At 40.1% G+C, this 15,070-nt stretch overlaps 1 protein-coding gene across 1 annotated transcript in view; it reads left to right on the forward strand.

The window, feature by feature from the left end:
* The first annotated feature begins 485 nt into the window (after nucleotides 1-485).
* nav3 (neuron navigator 3) overlaps nucleotides 486-15,070 on the forward strand; it is a 285,935-nt gene continuing 271,350 nt past the window's right edge. The window contains exons 1-3 of the mRNA XM_055153752.1: nucleotides 486-640; nucleotides 797-800; nucleotides 4,018-4,082. Of these exons, the coding sequence (XP_055009727.1) occupies nucleotides 486-640; nucleotides 797-800; nucleotides 4,018-4,082 (224 nt within the window). The remainder of the gene's footprint in view (nucleotides 641-796; nucleotides 801-4,017; nucleotides 4,083-15,070) is intronic.

Here is a 15,070-nt window from a genome sequence, read left to right on the forward strand (position 1 = left end):
GTAGTAGTAGTAGTAGTAGTAGTAGTAGTAGTAGTAGTAGTAGTAGTAGTAGTAGTAGTAGTAGTAGTAGTAGTAGTAGTAGTAGTAGTAGTAGTAGTAGTAGTAGTAGTTGTTGTAGTAGTATAGTACACAAATAGAAGTAAACACAAATCAAAACACTGAATGAATTAAACAGTTGAATTGTCACAGTTCAGGCTGGAGTCTCCCACAGCCGCACACTTGCCCATGTAAAGCTGCGCTATGGATCTTTCTATAGCCAGCACCTGCTCGCCCTCTGCTTGGGACGGTCCTGCGAGTGTGTGTGTGTGTGTGTGTGTGTGTGTGTGTGTGTGTGTGTGTGTGTGTGTGTGTGTGTGTGTGTGTGTGTGCTTGAGTGTGTGCGTGCGTTTTAATGGGGAAATCCCTTCTGGACGCTGCACAGAGACAGAGAGGAGCCGCCTAACCTCACTCCGCTCTCAGTCACGGGGGGCAGCCGGGCTTTGAACATGCCCCGCGCCGAACAGCCTGACCCCCCGTTCGTCTCGCGCCTGCCCACCGCCGTGCCCAGAGACAGGCGGAGCGCAGGACCCAGCGGAAAACCCGCCAGGAGGGAGAGCGGGGTCCCAGCTAGGAGCCCTGCGCAGCCCAACACGTCACGGAGGTATGGGTGGAGAGAGAGGAGAGCGTAGTGTGGTCGTTACTCGTGGAGTCTGCAGGGGTAGTTTGGACATTGGCTTGAGGATTTTATTGGAAATGGAGTAACGTTTGCAAATATGAACTGGTAAATGAGCATGTTGTGCTGTGTTTGCATGGTTAGGAAAGTAGATTTACAGCAATTTTGGACACACAGTGACTATAGGGATGTAAAAATAACCAAAATATCATCATATTGTATCTTTAAAGTTCGCACAATAATATCGTGGACAATCCGTGTATCATTCGTTCATTCGTTTTTCAATATAAAACCAAAAATAAGAAAACGAAAAAACAACAGTTTTCTTCATTATTTGTCTCCAAAACCAAAATAAAAAAAATGGATAACGATTAGTTTTTTTCAGTTTTCGATTTTATGTTTAAATGAAGAAACGGATAACGGCCGTTTCGCGTTTACGTGACTTCTGTGACTGCGATGCCGGACTTTTGCACCGCGTACGGACTGAACCAGGACTGATCCAGGTCCCGGTCTGGTCCTGGTCTCAGTCCGGCTCTGGTCCTGGTCTGGTCCCAGACCTGGATCAGTCCTGGTTCAGTCCGTACGCGGTGCAAAAGTCCGGCATCGCAGTCACAGAAGTCACGTAAACGGGAAACGGTCGTTATCCGTTTTTTCCATTCTTCACTTAAACACAAAATCGAAAACTGAAAAAACAAATCGTTATCCGTTTTTTCGTTTTGGTTTTGGAGACAAATAATGAAGAAAACTGTTGTTTTTTCGTTTTCTTATTTTTGAGTTTATATTGAAAAACGAATGAATGAATGACACACGGATTGTGGACCATCGCAATATATCGAATTGCGAGTCTCTTTGCTTAAATTAAGAATTATGGTGAAGCAAAAAGACTACATAGACCATGATCCTTTGCTCCATTTCAGAGCAGACCATAAGAAGAAATAACAGTTTTGAGCACTTTTAAGTTTTAGTTCTTCGGATTAAGTCTCGTCAAGGCAAAATATTGCAATAAATATCGTACCGTGAGATGTACGTCATAAAAATATCGTACCACGAGATTTGGATATTGTTACGTTCCTAATCGTGAGCTTTCCCACGATATCGCAATAAACACCGTATCGTGAGGTTCATACCGTGACGACATCGTACCGTGAGCCTTGGATATCGTTACACCCTTAACTGTGATTAATCGACTAATCGGAATCAGTTTTATTGACGTTGTTTAGGGCAGGCATGTCCAAATTATGGCTCGTGGGCCAAATGTGGCCTTCAGACAAATTTTTCTTGGCCCTCAGGCTTCCAGGAGAATTGGCCCGAATGACCTTGCATCAATGAAAACTGAACTTTTATTGCAAGTTTTTTGAAAATCTACCTTGAAAAAGCCAATATTTAGTGTGTGGTTTTGAGGATCTTAGCGTGAGTAAAGGACTGATGGCTCATTCTAACATGTTAAACATGCACATATTTCACTTATTCACTGTAAGGAGCATCAGTCTACGGCCCTCGATCGGCCCTCTGCTTCATCTGTGTTTAGATATGTCGCCTTTGATGAAAAAAGTTTGGACACTCCTGGTTTAGGTTGACCAGACGTCCCTATTTCCCCGGGACATTCCCAGTTTTGGTCAGTTTTGTGTCCCCTGTCCCAGCGGATTTACTCAAAACCAGAGATTTGTCCCAGTTTTATACAAGAAATGTCCCTATTTTTGACCAATCTGATCCCTGCCAACAGTAAAGAGACACATACATTGTCATTTCTTATCGTAAAATACACAAAGCTGCTTAAAAATGACTAAAATACAAAGAAGATATAACGATACTGACTCACATTTTAGTCAGGAATGGGCCAAGTGCAGAACAGTTTTCCTTAATTACACACTCGTTTCACAATTTTATTATTTCCAAACGCCAATCCTAGCTTGTTTATTTTTGGTTATTTTTTATATATTTATTTTATTTTATTTTTTATTATTATTATTTATATATATATATATATTTGTTTTATGGTTTTATTTTAGTTTATTTTTGGTATAAGCTTGCGAGCCACTAATTGAAGTTTGGCGAGCCTCACGAGCCGCTCAAGTGAATATGGTTGGGGTTCGGTCAAGTGGTAACGGAGGGAAACAGGGGCAGATTTTTTACATTCAAATGTCTCTTATTCAGAAACTAGAGGAACTATTGAAATAAGTAAAGTATCAGAATGTAGGAAAGAGTTACACTCCAACAGGGTAAAGTTAAACCTGTGATATTCTTTCAAGTTGTTGACAAAAAATTTAAAAACTCATGTCGGTAACGGAGGGAATGAAATATGCAGCACTTTTTGGACAATAAATCCAAACAGTGAAAACTCTTGGTTCTCACTTACATATCCTTAACAAACTGGTTTGAATATTTGCTTCATATAGTTTTATACCATATGGTACAAGATTAGGTTGAAAAACCTCTTACTTTTTGAGTCATGAGATTTTTTATTAAGAAATGTCATGGTAACGGAGGGAAAAGTAACGGAGGGAAAATTGTGCAAACAAGTAGAAGGTGCAGGATTTTACATCATTTGTCGCTTTTTTCTTCTGAATACTTTAATATTACTTCAAAATGAAAGGAAACTATTTCTGTAAAATATGTCAGTCCTTCCAAGCAAATTTTTTATCATTTTAAATACTTTTTTTTTTTTTTGAAAAATCATGTACCTTCATCAACAGTTCAAAGATGGAATAACACAAGATATGATGAAATACATCCGTTTATTTACATGATTTTCAGGTCTTTGAAATTTGGGAAATAATTTTTGTTCCATGTTTCATACATGGTCTGTTTAAAACGTATGGAACTTTAGAACCAAAAATGGTACAGAAAAAAGGTCAACAGTTTCATAAACTAGAGTACATATGTATCTGTTCAATACATTTTTATATCAGATGCATTAACTTGAACTTTTGGCCTTGCTGTTTACTTCTGCTTCCTGACATGCAAACCCAATCGAATTCCACACACTTTCGCATCACCATATGCACGCAGACAAAAAGAGAAGACGCAATGCCACTTTTGCGTCTTCTGCTCAGACTGTCGTCATATAAACGCAGCCTCAAAACTATAAAATAATCCTGTTTGTATTTTGCTGTCAGGCTGTGTGTGTAGTCATTTATTTCCCGTGTATTTCTCTTCAGTTTTACACATTTTCCCCCTGTCAGGTCATAAAGTGCAGAATGTAAACGAGCGCGTACACGTCACGGTTAACCCACTTTCCTCTATGAACTTGATTGTGTCCGAACAGCAGCTCACAGACACAGGCAGGGCTGTTCCACCGTCACTGTCCTCGTCACACGGGCTGCTCACTTCCTCCTTCTGCAGCTTCAGCGCCGCGTTCGCGTTAGTCCACACAACAAGGACGCTTCTTTAAAAATCTGCTCTACGGGAAGAACACAAAACAAAAACCTGAGTAAGTCCGGATCTATTCAGATGCTTTGTGAATTCTAAGATGTATTTTGAATTTAATTTAAGTTGGAAATTGAGTCTTGAGTAACTTTTTAAAGTAGCTGTACTTTTCTTGCAGTGTACTTTTACTCCTACTTGAGTCATATTTTTATTGAAGTGTCTCTTATTTGAGTTAAAGTTGTGGTTACTCCTTCCACTATGAATCTAAAGTGACAAAAGCTTTATGTTTTCTTCAGATATAATGTATTTTTTTCTAATTATTTTGTCTATCCTTAAAAAAAGACCAGATTTTGTAGATTATTTAATGTTTTGTGCTTCCAATTACATTAACTTCAACAATTACGCTTTAAGTTACTGCACTGAAAAAAAAAAGGTTGCTGGATTTGCGTAAAAAAGTTATGGACAGCGGTTGCAATAAAATTATGTTTAGGCTTTGAAACTTTTTTCGATCTCCTCTACACATATTTTTCTCGGAACATGAACATCACTTTTTCATGTTGATGAAATTTGAACAAATCATGCTGAATATGCATATTTATCTTATGGTACCTTATCATGAAATGTATAAGTATGTATAATGTAATTTAATTGATCTAATTCTGTAAAAGAAAACAAAAACAGTCTTTAGTTTTCTACAGTTCTGTATTGTCTTAAACAGAATCAAACACACAGAGAGACACAAGTACAGAGACACACAGTTTGGAGCTGGACAGTGTGAAGATTTATTCCAGTGAAGAAGCTCTGGTCTCTGCCTGTGGACACAGAATAACACATGATGATCACATTCTGATGATCTACTCTGTTCTACATGTTTAAATACACTTATAGCAATTATTACTACAATAATGGACCAGAACAGAAGAACAAGAACATTAGAAGTGTATCTGCAGAAACAAAACTCACCATGTGCTGCTTTTCTTCCTCTAAACACAGTAACAGGGAGGGCATCTGGTATAAAGTCTCCTAATGCCACATCACCCTGTAGAAACACGATAACTGTTTCAATAGGAAGTTCATTTTGAAAATTTTTAAAATAATTTTAGTTGGTTTACTTACTTTGTTCATCTGTGGTCTGTGTTTTGTTGGTTCTCAAACATCTTCCTTTTTTCTGAAACATCAACTATAACATTCATGAATTTCCCCACAGCTCCAGCAGAACTTTCGATATCACTCTTTGTTTGTAGACGACTCTGGAACAAACACATTCAAATCTTATACAACTGTCACACTCTTGTAGATGGACAGTCAAATACAATTTGTTTGAAGCTGTCCTTACATTAACTCTACTTTCAAATAAAACACCACAAACATGTTTTAACAATGACGAGAAGCACATAATAAAATCTTTGAAAAGTCTCACCTCCAGATCAGCTCTCATAATCCTCCTGCTTCACACTGTGTGTCTCTGCTCCTGGATCTGTCCTGTGTCCTGTTACATTTGAATTTTCCCTCCAAAAGTTTTGGGGAGGAGAATTCCAGAGGGAGGAGCCTCACCAGAGATTATAATAAAGTCATGTTTCCTCAACCTGATTAAAACATGCAGGTTTAACATCGGCCACAATCAAGCGATGTTTGTAAGATTTAAACATGCTGGACAGAGAAACGTAAAAAAGTGATGTTATTGTTGTCAAATTTGTTTTTGCAATTTGAGCAACCCCTCTTGGACCGTTTTTTCAGTGTGGTACTTGAGTAGTACTTTTACCAAATACGTTTTTACTCTTTCTGTTGTAATTTCTTGGGCCACTACTTTGCTTCTACTTCTGATATTACTTTGAACTAATGTTATTCTGACTTGAGTACAATTTACTTTACTCTGTTAGTACTTTACTCTACCCACCTTTGCCTATTTGTGTAAAAGCAGTGTTGGGAGTAACGTGTTATAAAAGTAACAAATTACTGTACTGCGTTGCTTTTTGCTGTAACGCAGTAATGTGGCGTTACAGGGAAAAAAAACTATAATATTTTACTCGGGACAAATGTGAGTAACGAGCGTCACAAAGTTTTTTTAATCTGTGTGTCATTCGTTCATTCGTTTTTCAATATAAAAACAAAAATAACAAAATGAAAAAACTGTTTGCTTCATTATTTGTTTCCAAAACCAAAATGAAAAAACAGATAATGATTTGTTTTTTCAGTTTTCGATTTTGTGTTTAAATGAAAAATGGAAAAAACGGATAACGGCCGTTTCCCGTTTACGTGACTTCAGTGTCGGACTTTTGCACCACATACAGACTGAACCAGGACTGATCCAGGTCTGGGATCAGACCGGGACTCAGACCAAGACCAGACCGGGACCAGAGCAGGACCAGAGCGGGACCAGACCGGGACCTGACTGAGACTGGGACTGAGACTGGGACTGAGACCGGGACCAGACCGGGACCAGACCGGGACCAGACCGGGACTGAAACGAGGACTAAGACCGGGATCAGACCAGGACTGAGACTGGGACTAGACCAGGACTGAGACTGGGACCAGACCAGGACTGAGACCGGGACCAGACCAGGACCAGCCCGGGACCAGACCGGGACTGAAACGAGGACTAAGACCGGGATCAGACCAGGACTGAGACTGGGACTAGACCAGGACTGAGACTGGGACCAGACCAGGACTGAGACCGGGACCAGACCGGGACCAGCCCGGACCAGACCGGACTGAAACGAGGACTAAGACCGGGAGCCCAGGACTGGACTGGGACAGACCAGGACTGAGACTGACAGACCAGGACTGAGAGACTAGACCGGGACCCGGGACAGACGAGGACTAAGACCGGGACCAGACCAGGACTGAGACTGGGACCAGACCAGGACTGAGACTGGGACCAGACCAGGACTGAGACCGGGACCAGACCAGGACCAGGCCGGGACCAGATCAGGACCAGCCCGGGACCAGACCGGGACCAGACTGGGACTGAGACCGGGACCAGATCGGAGGCTCAGAGGCCACGGCAGGGTTTAGTCCTAGGTTCAGTCCTGGTTTAGACCTAGTGTAGTCCTGGTTCAGCTGTGGTTCAGTTTTGGTTTAGTCCTGGTTTAGTCCTGGTTTAGTCTGGGTTGAGCTCTAGTTCAGTTTTGGTTTAGTCCTGGTTTAGTCCTGGTTTAGTCTGGGTTGAGCTCTAGTTCAGTTTTGGTTTAGTCCTGGTTTAGTCCGGGTCCATGTCCATATACGGCACAAAAGTTCAGCATATTTTGATGAGAGTAACTTAAAGCGCTGCAATAGTCGTGCAATATTTTAAATTTTAAACACAGTTATATTGTAATGTAAAGAATTGCTTTAAAATGACAATAACAAGTCATAAATAACACATTAAAGTTTTAAAGTCACTTGCCCAACAGTGTGTAAAAGTACGACTAAGAAAGACACTGTGATTTAGGTTGAGCAGTTTTGAGATTGGATTTTTGAATCATGTTTCAAATCAAGATTCTGCTCGGTCCACGGTTTAAACACATCCAGGGATATTAACATTTGAGCGAAGAGAAGAAAAGCTGAACTAACACAAGAATCCCACGTATTTCAGAACATGTTTGTAGAGATGTAAACCACAGGGTGAGCAGCTCGATACAGAATCTGAGACGTGTGTATCTGTTTGCAGAGGGGAGCTTTTTGTGCACTCGCTGGATGTGCATAAAAGTCTTTTGAAAACTTGTGAACTAAAATTATTTCAGTTTGTAACGTGTGTTGTTGGATACTTCAGTTTCTGTCAGGTTTCTGTGGATCACATTTAAACCAAGACAGAAAATTATGGCAACAGAAGAATTTATCTTTATTCTTTCTTGGAACGAAAAGGGAAGTTAATGAAGTTTAAAGGGACCGTACTACGCTATTTTCTGACCTGTTCTAATGTTGTTTCCTCATCACAAACAGACCTGGAGTTGTGTTTTGTTTATTCACACATGTTGAACACACAAACCCTGGATATTTAGGCTGAGTTCTTCTCTCAAACAGAAAATACTTGTTGTTCCACCTTGTGATGTCATGTGGTGATACAGGAAGAACTCCGTTGTGTTTCCCTTCACTAGAATCTACTACCGCATTTTTCAGACTATAAGTCGCCCCAGAGTATAAGTCGCACCAGCCAAAAAATTCATAATGAAGAAGAAGAAAACATATATACCATATTTTCTGCACTATTTGGTGCTTTGGATTATAAGGCGCACTGTCATCGAATGGTCTATTTTCGAACTTTTTTCACCGACCTCTGGAGGTAAACAGAGCGCTGCTTCCTCTTCTGTGTAAGGCAAGGCAAGTTTATTTGTATAGCACAATTCGTACACAAAGTAATTCAAAGTGCTTTACAGAATAAGAAATACATTAAAAAGAGACATAAATTGGAGAGAAAAGTGCAGAATGAAAACCTTTCAGTTATTTGCACAGTGAAACAGAAATGTTTTGAGTCTGGATTGAAACAGCGTCACAGAAGAGTCTGTTTCACATGTTCAGACTGTTCCAGGTTTTAGCTGCATGAACCTGAAACTCTGACTCCCCTTGTTTAGTCGTGACTCTGGGCACCAGCAGGAGTTGGTCCCTGAGCTCCTCAGAGTGTGAGATGTTCATATGACACTAACATGTCACAGATGGACTTTGGTGTCGCTGTCGTCAGACTCAGCATCAGTTCCAGTTAGAATTATTCCGGCCTTTCTGAATCCCGACAGGATGGTTTCGGTGTCATTAAAGTCCAGGCTTTGTCCATCCATCCAGTGACTTCAGGAAAGTTTCATGACGCACCTTTCTGGTTACCGTGAAGCTGTGTTCTCCATCCCCGCTTTCCGTCAGTCCGTCATAAGTTTCTCGCTCACTCCAGACTTTTTTCTGCTGCTCGATTACTGTTTTCGGCTGAATATTTCGCTTTTTGCATCTTGTAATCTGCAAAATATGATTTTCTTTTTGGGGGCATTTGAGTTCAGTCTTCTCGGTCGTCTTTATAACATTGTTTAAATGTTAATTGTTCAGTGTTACAAAAGTAATGGTGCGATCGACTGACATGATACAGACAGGACAGAGGCTCTTTCTGCAGGAGACATGCGCAGTAGAGCCAAGTGACAGTGGTACAGGAGGAACAGGAGCAGCAGATACTCACACACAAGACTAGAACCTCTCGCACCGGAGTATAAGTCGCAGGAAACACGCAAACCATGAAAAAAAGGGCGACTTATAGTCCAAAAAATACGGTACACTATTTTCTGATCTATGTTATAATGTTGTTTATAATGGAGATGTGTTTTGTTTCATTCACACGTTTAACACACAAACTGTACAGATTTAGGCTGAGTTCTCTCAAACAGAAAACACTTGTAGTTCCACCTTGTGATGTCATGTGGTGATACAGGAAGTGCTCCACTGTGTCGTTAAACTCCATTCGCCTTCACTAGAATCTACCAGATAATTTCAGCCCCGGAAGTGTCAATCTGTGCTAAACAAAACGCAAAAGGTAACTTGAAAACTACAGCTTTGTGACATCACAGGGTGGAACAGAGCGTTTTGAGCTCGACAGACTAATAATAAAGTGTTACTCAGACTTGTGTGAATGAAACAAAACACAACTCCAGGTCTGTTTTTGAGGAGGTAACAACATTATAACGCGACTTAACGCTTACAAGAGTCGATTCTGTGTAATATTGGAGTTTTTCATGAGTCGTGGTTGGATTAGTGACATATTTTACTAAACGCAGTGGCAGAGTTTTAAAGCCAGATGGTTGGTGGTTCAGTTCTTACCACTTCAATATGTTTTTATGCTTTTCATGGGCAGACTGCAGATTAGAGAGATTGTTGCATCATTTTAACAGCATCGCTCCATCAGTCGCCCCGGGGCAGCTGTGACCACAAACGCACCAACTAGAAATGACTGAACGACCAAACTGTGAGGCAACTTTGAGCATCTGGATAAATTGTTATTACCACAGAAGACAGAATACAAGCGAGGAAAGAATGAATCATGTTAAAGGTGCATCGTGTAACTTTTCTGGTAGAGGCTTCGTCAAACGCTTTTCTCCGTGGGGGTGTTATTGTTTTGGAATGCTGGAATGTTTCTCAGTTTGGCATTAAATCTTTCTGTCTTTATGGAGAGCAAACCAGACCAAGTTACAGGTCAGATCTGTGGAGAGGCGATCCCGCTCACAGTCAGAATGTTGTTTTTCTAGCTGTTTGACTACACCAAATTTAAGACTTTTTTTAAGACAAACTTCAATGAAAATTAAGACCAACATCGCACCAATGATGTGGGCGAAAAACACCAGACCAACCAACTACAGGTGCTATATCTAGAATCTAAAGCCACTGTGGATTAAACTTACACTTCCCCATGATCCATCCAGCGTCTTCGTTAGGGGTGGGCGATATCTCGATGTTTAAAATATATCGAATTATTTTTAAAACTCGATATGGATTTTGACATATTGATTTCGCCGCTTCGCTTGTTTGCCGTCTCTGTGCTCGTCCCCGCACGCCTCCATCTCCTCGCTTTTGTTCCCCCTCCTCTCTCACGCTCCCCTCGCGTGTGTCTCATTCAACACGGCGGTGCCCAAAACCAGCCCGGAGGATACAGAACTCGTCTCAAAAAAGGACAACTGGCTCAATTATACAGAGATACTTCGATTTTAAGGCGATGGACGAACAGCAGACACGTGTCTAATGCCTTGAATGCCGAAAGTTACTAGCACCACGTACCTTTTCCACCGTTTACAGACAAGGCCAACAGCAGCACGTCCTCTGTCACAGAGAGAGTCATAGATCCATGGAGAGAACACCTATATTCCACTGAGTCGTGTCCTTTAGTCTGACAGGAGCTGAACGCCGCCAGCGACACAAGGAGCGAGTAGTTTTTTTCCCAGCGTTACAGTTTATGCAAATGAGTCATGTGGTTTTAAGTTTCGTTTCTGTAAAACATAAACAAATGTTTGCAAAGTTGCATTAAACACATTATAATCTCAAACGGGCTGATGCGGCTCTATAGTCGTTATGCTTTATATGTTGTAGTTATAAGTTTGGTAATGTAAAGTTTATTTATGCAGAAGATTTAAATTATTAATCTGCTGAAGTGTAACTTGTACAACGTTGGGTTTGACCTGCAGTGGATTGTGGGAAACCTCAGAGCTCCTTACTACTAGTGAGGAACATGGATCTATTAAAATAAGGAACCTCCCAAACTTCCTCGGCTAAATGAGCTCATGGTTCTGTTTATCGTACGGTTACAGAGTTAATGCAAAGACGAGCTTGAGTTGAGTTGTTTTAATTTAATTTTGAATGAAAAGAAGACAATATGTATTATTTTTGTATACAGAGATTTTTTTTATTAATGTCACAGAAGCACTTTGATTCAAAATGAACATTGTGTAATTAGTTTTTACAGTGGATTTGGGGGGTTATTTTTTCTGTACAGACAGTGAGCTATATATCGTATATCGAGATATATAGATATATTTTTTGCTCCATATCACCTAGATCTAGTCTTCGTCCACTCTACTGATTGTTTACTCATCATTGCCGGCGCTAGAAACCAAAGTATTGTTTACTCCAAATTAGATGTTCATTCACGTTACATGATTTCACGTAGTTTTTTTTCCCCCTCCCTCCATTGAACATTGCACTGCAGCCCGGTTGAGTAAACAAAAAAATAGGCTAATAAAATTTAAGACTTTAAAGACTTGAACAACATAATTTATGACTTTTTAAGGCCTTAATTTAGGAACATGAAATTTAAGACGTTTTTAAGACGGCAATTTTTTAAAATGAAATAACAAGTGATTTTGAGTATATTTGTTCTTTACTACATTCCACACGTGTTCATTCATAGTTTTAATGCCTCTAGTGAGAATCTACAATGTAAACAATCATGAAAAAGCACGCGCGGACCTTTTAATGTACGTGCGTTTTACAGTTGTCGCGTAACATCACTCTTCAGAGCTATTAAACCCACTGCGGCGGTAACAGCGAACACTAACCCCGGACACTTCTCCAAGCTCGTGTTTGAATGGACGCTTTGTTTACTCCTCCGCAGCTCAGTCATCCTCCGAACACTCGCACGCCGCAAACACATTTCCCTGTTTACAACTTCATCAAGGCCTTTGCGCATTTTCGAATCATTTCCCAAACAAAACATTTTAGTCAGACTTCCTCTTTTTCTTTGGTGACTAATTGTGAGTGTAAAAATGAGTTGTTCTCTGGGTATTTCCTTGAGAGAGAGTCACTTGAGGTCATTGTCCACATAATTAACAGTGTAATTAGTTTAGTCACACACAGTAGTAAACACGCGGACTGAAAGGGAGAAGAAAGAAGCACTCGGCACTAATGTGAGTCACTATAGTCACATTTTCTTTGCGTTTTTGTCATTTTTAAGCAGCTTTTCTGTATTTTACCTAAACAAATGACAAAGTATGCGTCTCTTTACTGTTAACGGAGATCAAATTGGTCAAAAATAGGGGCATTTCTTGTATAAAACTGGGACAAATCACTGGTTTTGGATAAATCTTAGACTATTGTACTTACAGTTACGTTTTTAGCTAAAAATAGACTAAAATAAAGGCATGTTTTTAGTTTTGTTTGTTTTTATTTTGGTTGTCTTTATTGCACAGAAAAACAGGCTTGCGTGTCCACCTGATTCTTATGTATTTGGCGTGGATCTTTGTGCTTGTTTACGTGGAAATAATCGTCGTCCGTCAATAACGTTTATCTATCTTCTCGGAGAATGATCCAATGTATGGTTTCAGCTTTTTATTTCCATGGAAAAACACAACTCCAGGTCTGTTTGTGATGAGGAAATGACAGTATATTATATGACATAAATCAGAAAATAACGTCTGTTTTTCACATTTTTAACATGGAAAAATTAGGTATAGCTCCTTTTAACTCTCTGACACTCGTAACCTTCATGACATAAACGGTTCTCACTACATAAAAGTGATCTAAAATAGGTCTGATTTAACTTTTTTTTTTAATATTTTGTCTATTGTCCGTTTGTCTATTTGTCCAAACATATGAAGAAATCATCAAACTTTAAGATATGCCTGTGGGTGGGTGCCAAAAATAAAGGACAAGTGTTACATCTTCCAAGGACATTAAAAGTGCACTGCGAGGCTCCCATCTGCTTGTTGCCATTGAGATGTTCTTGCTTTGTTTAGAATATTCCAGACTATGGTATTAATTAACCTTACTCATCTCCATGGACACAAGCAGGTGACACTAAGAGGCCAGATTTGTGGAAAAGTTATGAAATTTTGTAAATTCAGTGAAAGTTTTTGGGAAAAGTCATGTGATTTTAGTATCTCTTTCATGCAACTACAGCTTTCTGTTAAATTATCACGAGGCTATTACGATTATTTATGAACGTCTGAGCTTTTTGTTTAAAAGAGACGACAATAAATGCACTGACAGGATTTTGAATGTTAAAAAACTATTATCCTAAACCATAATGTGAATGGAAAGCGTTAACATTTCATATTTAGCCCTAAAAGTCTGATCAATTCTACAGGTGTAGGTGCAGTAAAGTCATGGAAAATTCACTTTAGGTCATGAAAAAGTCATGGAAAAGTTTTGAAATTTTGCCAGTAAAAAAAAAGTGGGAGATTGCTAAAAGAAAATCCCAGTTTTCCCATTTCTGTAACCGTTTTCTCGCAAAACTTTACTTCACAAACTGCCACTGACTCGTGTTAAACTGTGTCCTCACTTTGCGTGCATTGCTCTGTCTGGAATGTTCCACAGTATGGCATTAAACAGCTCTACCTTACATTTATTCATTTACAGCTCAAAAATACAGAAAGAACAAAAACGTGGCTGTTTGCTGCAGGTGTTCCAGTCAGTGGGAGCAGGTAGAGGGCGCTCTTGGAAAAAGGATCAAAACTTTAAACCAGTGACGGGCGAACGGAGCCTCGTGAAGCATTGACACCTCAGTCGCAATATTGTCTCAAATGGTTCGACGTGTCTGAGGCCTCGGAGAAACACTGACCTCTAGTGGACAAATTTAACCATTGTCACGCGGGTGTCTCAGCATCGATGAAGTATTGTTAGTGTAAGACAAAACTTGTGTGCAGAGCGACACCGTAACCAACAACAACAATAATAATAATGATGATTTAAAATAATATGTAAAGAGCAACATAAATAACAGCTGTAAATAAGAAAATAGGTGTTTCCTTGTTGGTGGAATTAGATCAAAGTGATCCCAAACCATGGATCGCTTTTTTCCACTTGTAGATGCCATCGAAAATGAAACAAATACCAAAAGTCGCCAAAATCACCACTAACGTCACACAGCACTCCTCACTACCCAACGTTTTTAAGAAATATTGGTGCATCTTTTATACTGTAGCAGTTTAGCGCTCGTCAACCCACGGAAGTGCGCTGAACACTCTGAACCAATCGCAGAGCGGAACATTCGCTGAGCCAATGAAACGCTTCGATACGCTGAAGCGACTGACGCAGAGTGAAGCAGTAGGGGGAGGGACCGACACTTCCACACTTTGGTCACGTGAGCGGCTGCTGCGAGACGAGCTCCGAGGAAGCGCTTCAGAGCAATTTGTTTCAGAAAAAACGAGACGTGCTCCGGAGCTCTGTATTTGACCATCACTACTAATGCATCGTCGTTGTTCGCCTTTACGTTTTCGTCTTTCTTACCTTGACAGTTGTGGATAAATTGTTCATGTTAGAATGTTTATCCTTTGTGGACCTTGTTGGTTGAAGATTTGGTGATGGGGCAGATTTATGAAGCCGGTGAGACATTTCCACAGATATTTTGCCACAGAAAACCATTAACCGGGAGTTACGTTTACTCTACATCGGGCCACTTCCGGACATTGTGAAAAAGGTCTATTTGATAGTAATATATTTTGCAGGGTTGCACTGTGTAACTTTTTGGTTAAGGGTCCGTCACCTGCTTGTTTGTATAGATATGTCATTCTTTGTCAGGAATGTTCCACAGTGTGACATTAAACAGCTTTACTTTACCTTTATTCAATTTCAGGTGGTTTTACAGCTGTACAGCCGTCTCATTTGCCCATCACTAGT

The sequence above is a fragment of the Boleophthalmus pectinirostris genome, unplaced genomic scaffold (genome assembly GCF_026225935.1).
Source record: "Boleophthalmus pectinirostris isolate CB_2022bp ecotype Guang Dong unplaced genomic scaffold, ASM2622593v1 HiC_scaffold_18, whole genome shotgun sequence".
In the NCBI taxonomy this organism is placed as follows: Eukaryota; Metazoa; Chordata; class Actinopteri; order Gobiiformes; family Gobiidae; genus Boleophthalmus; species Boleophthalmus pectinirostris.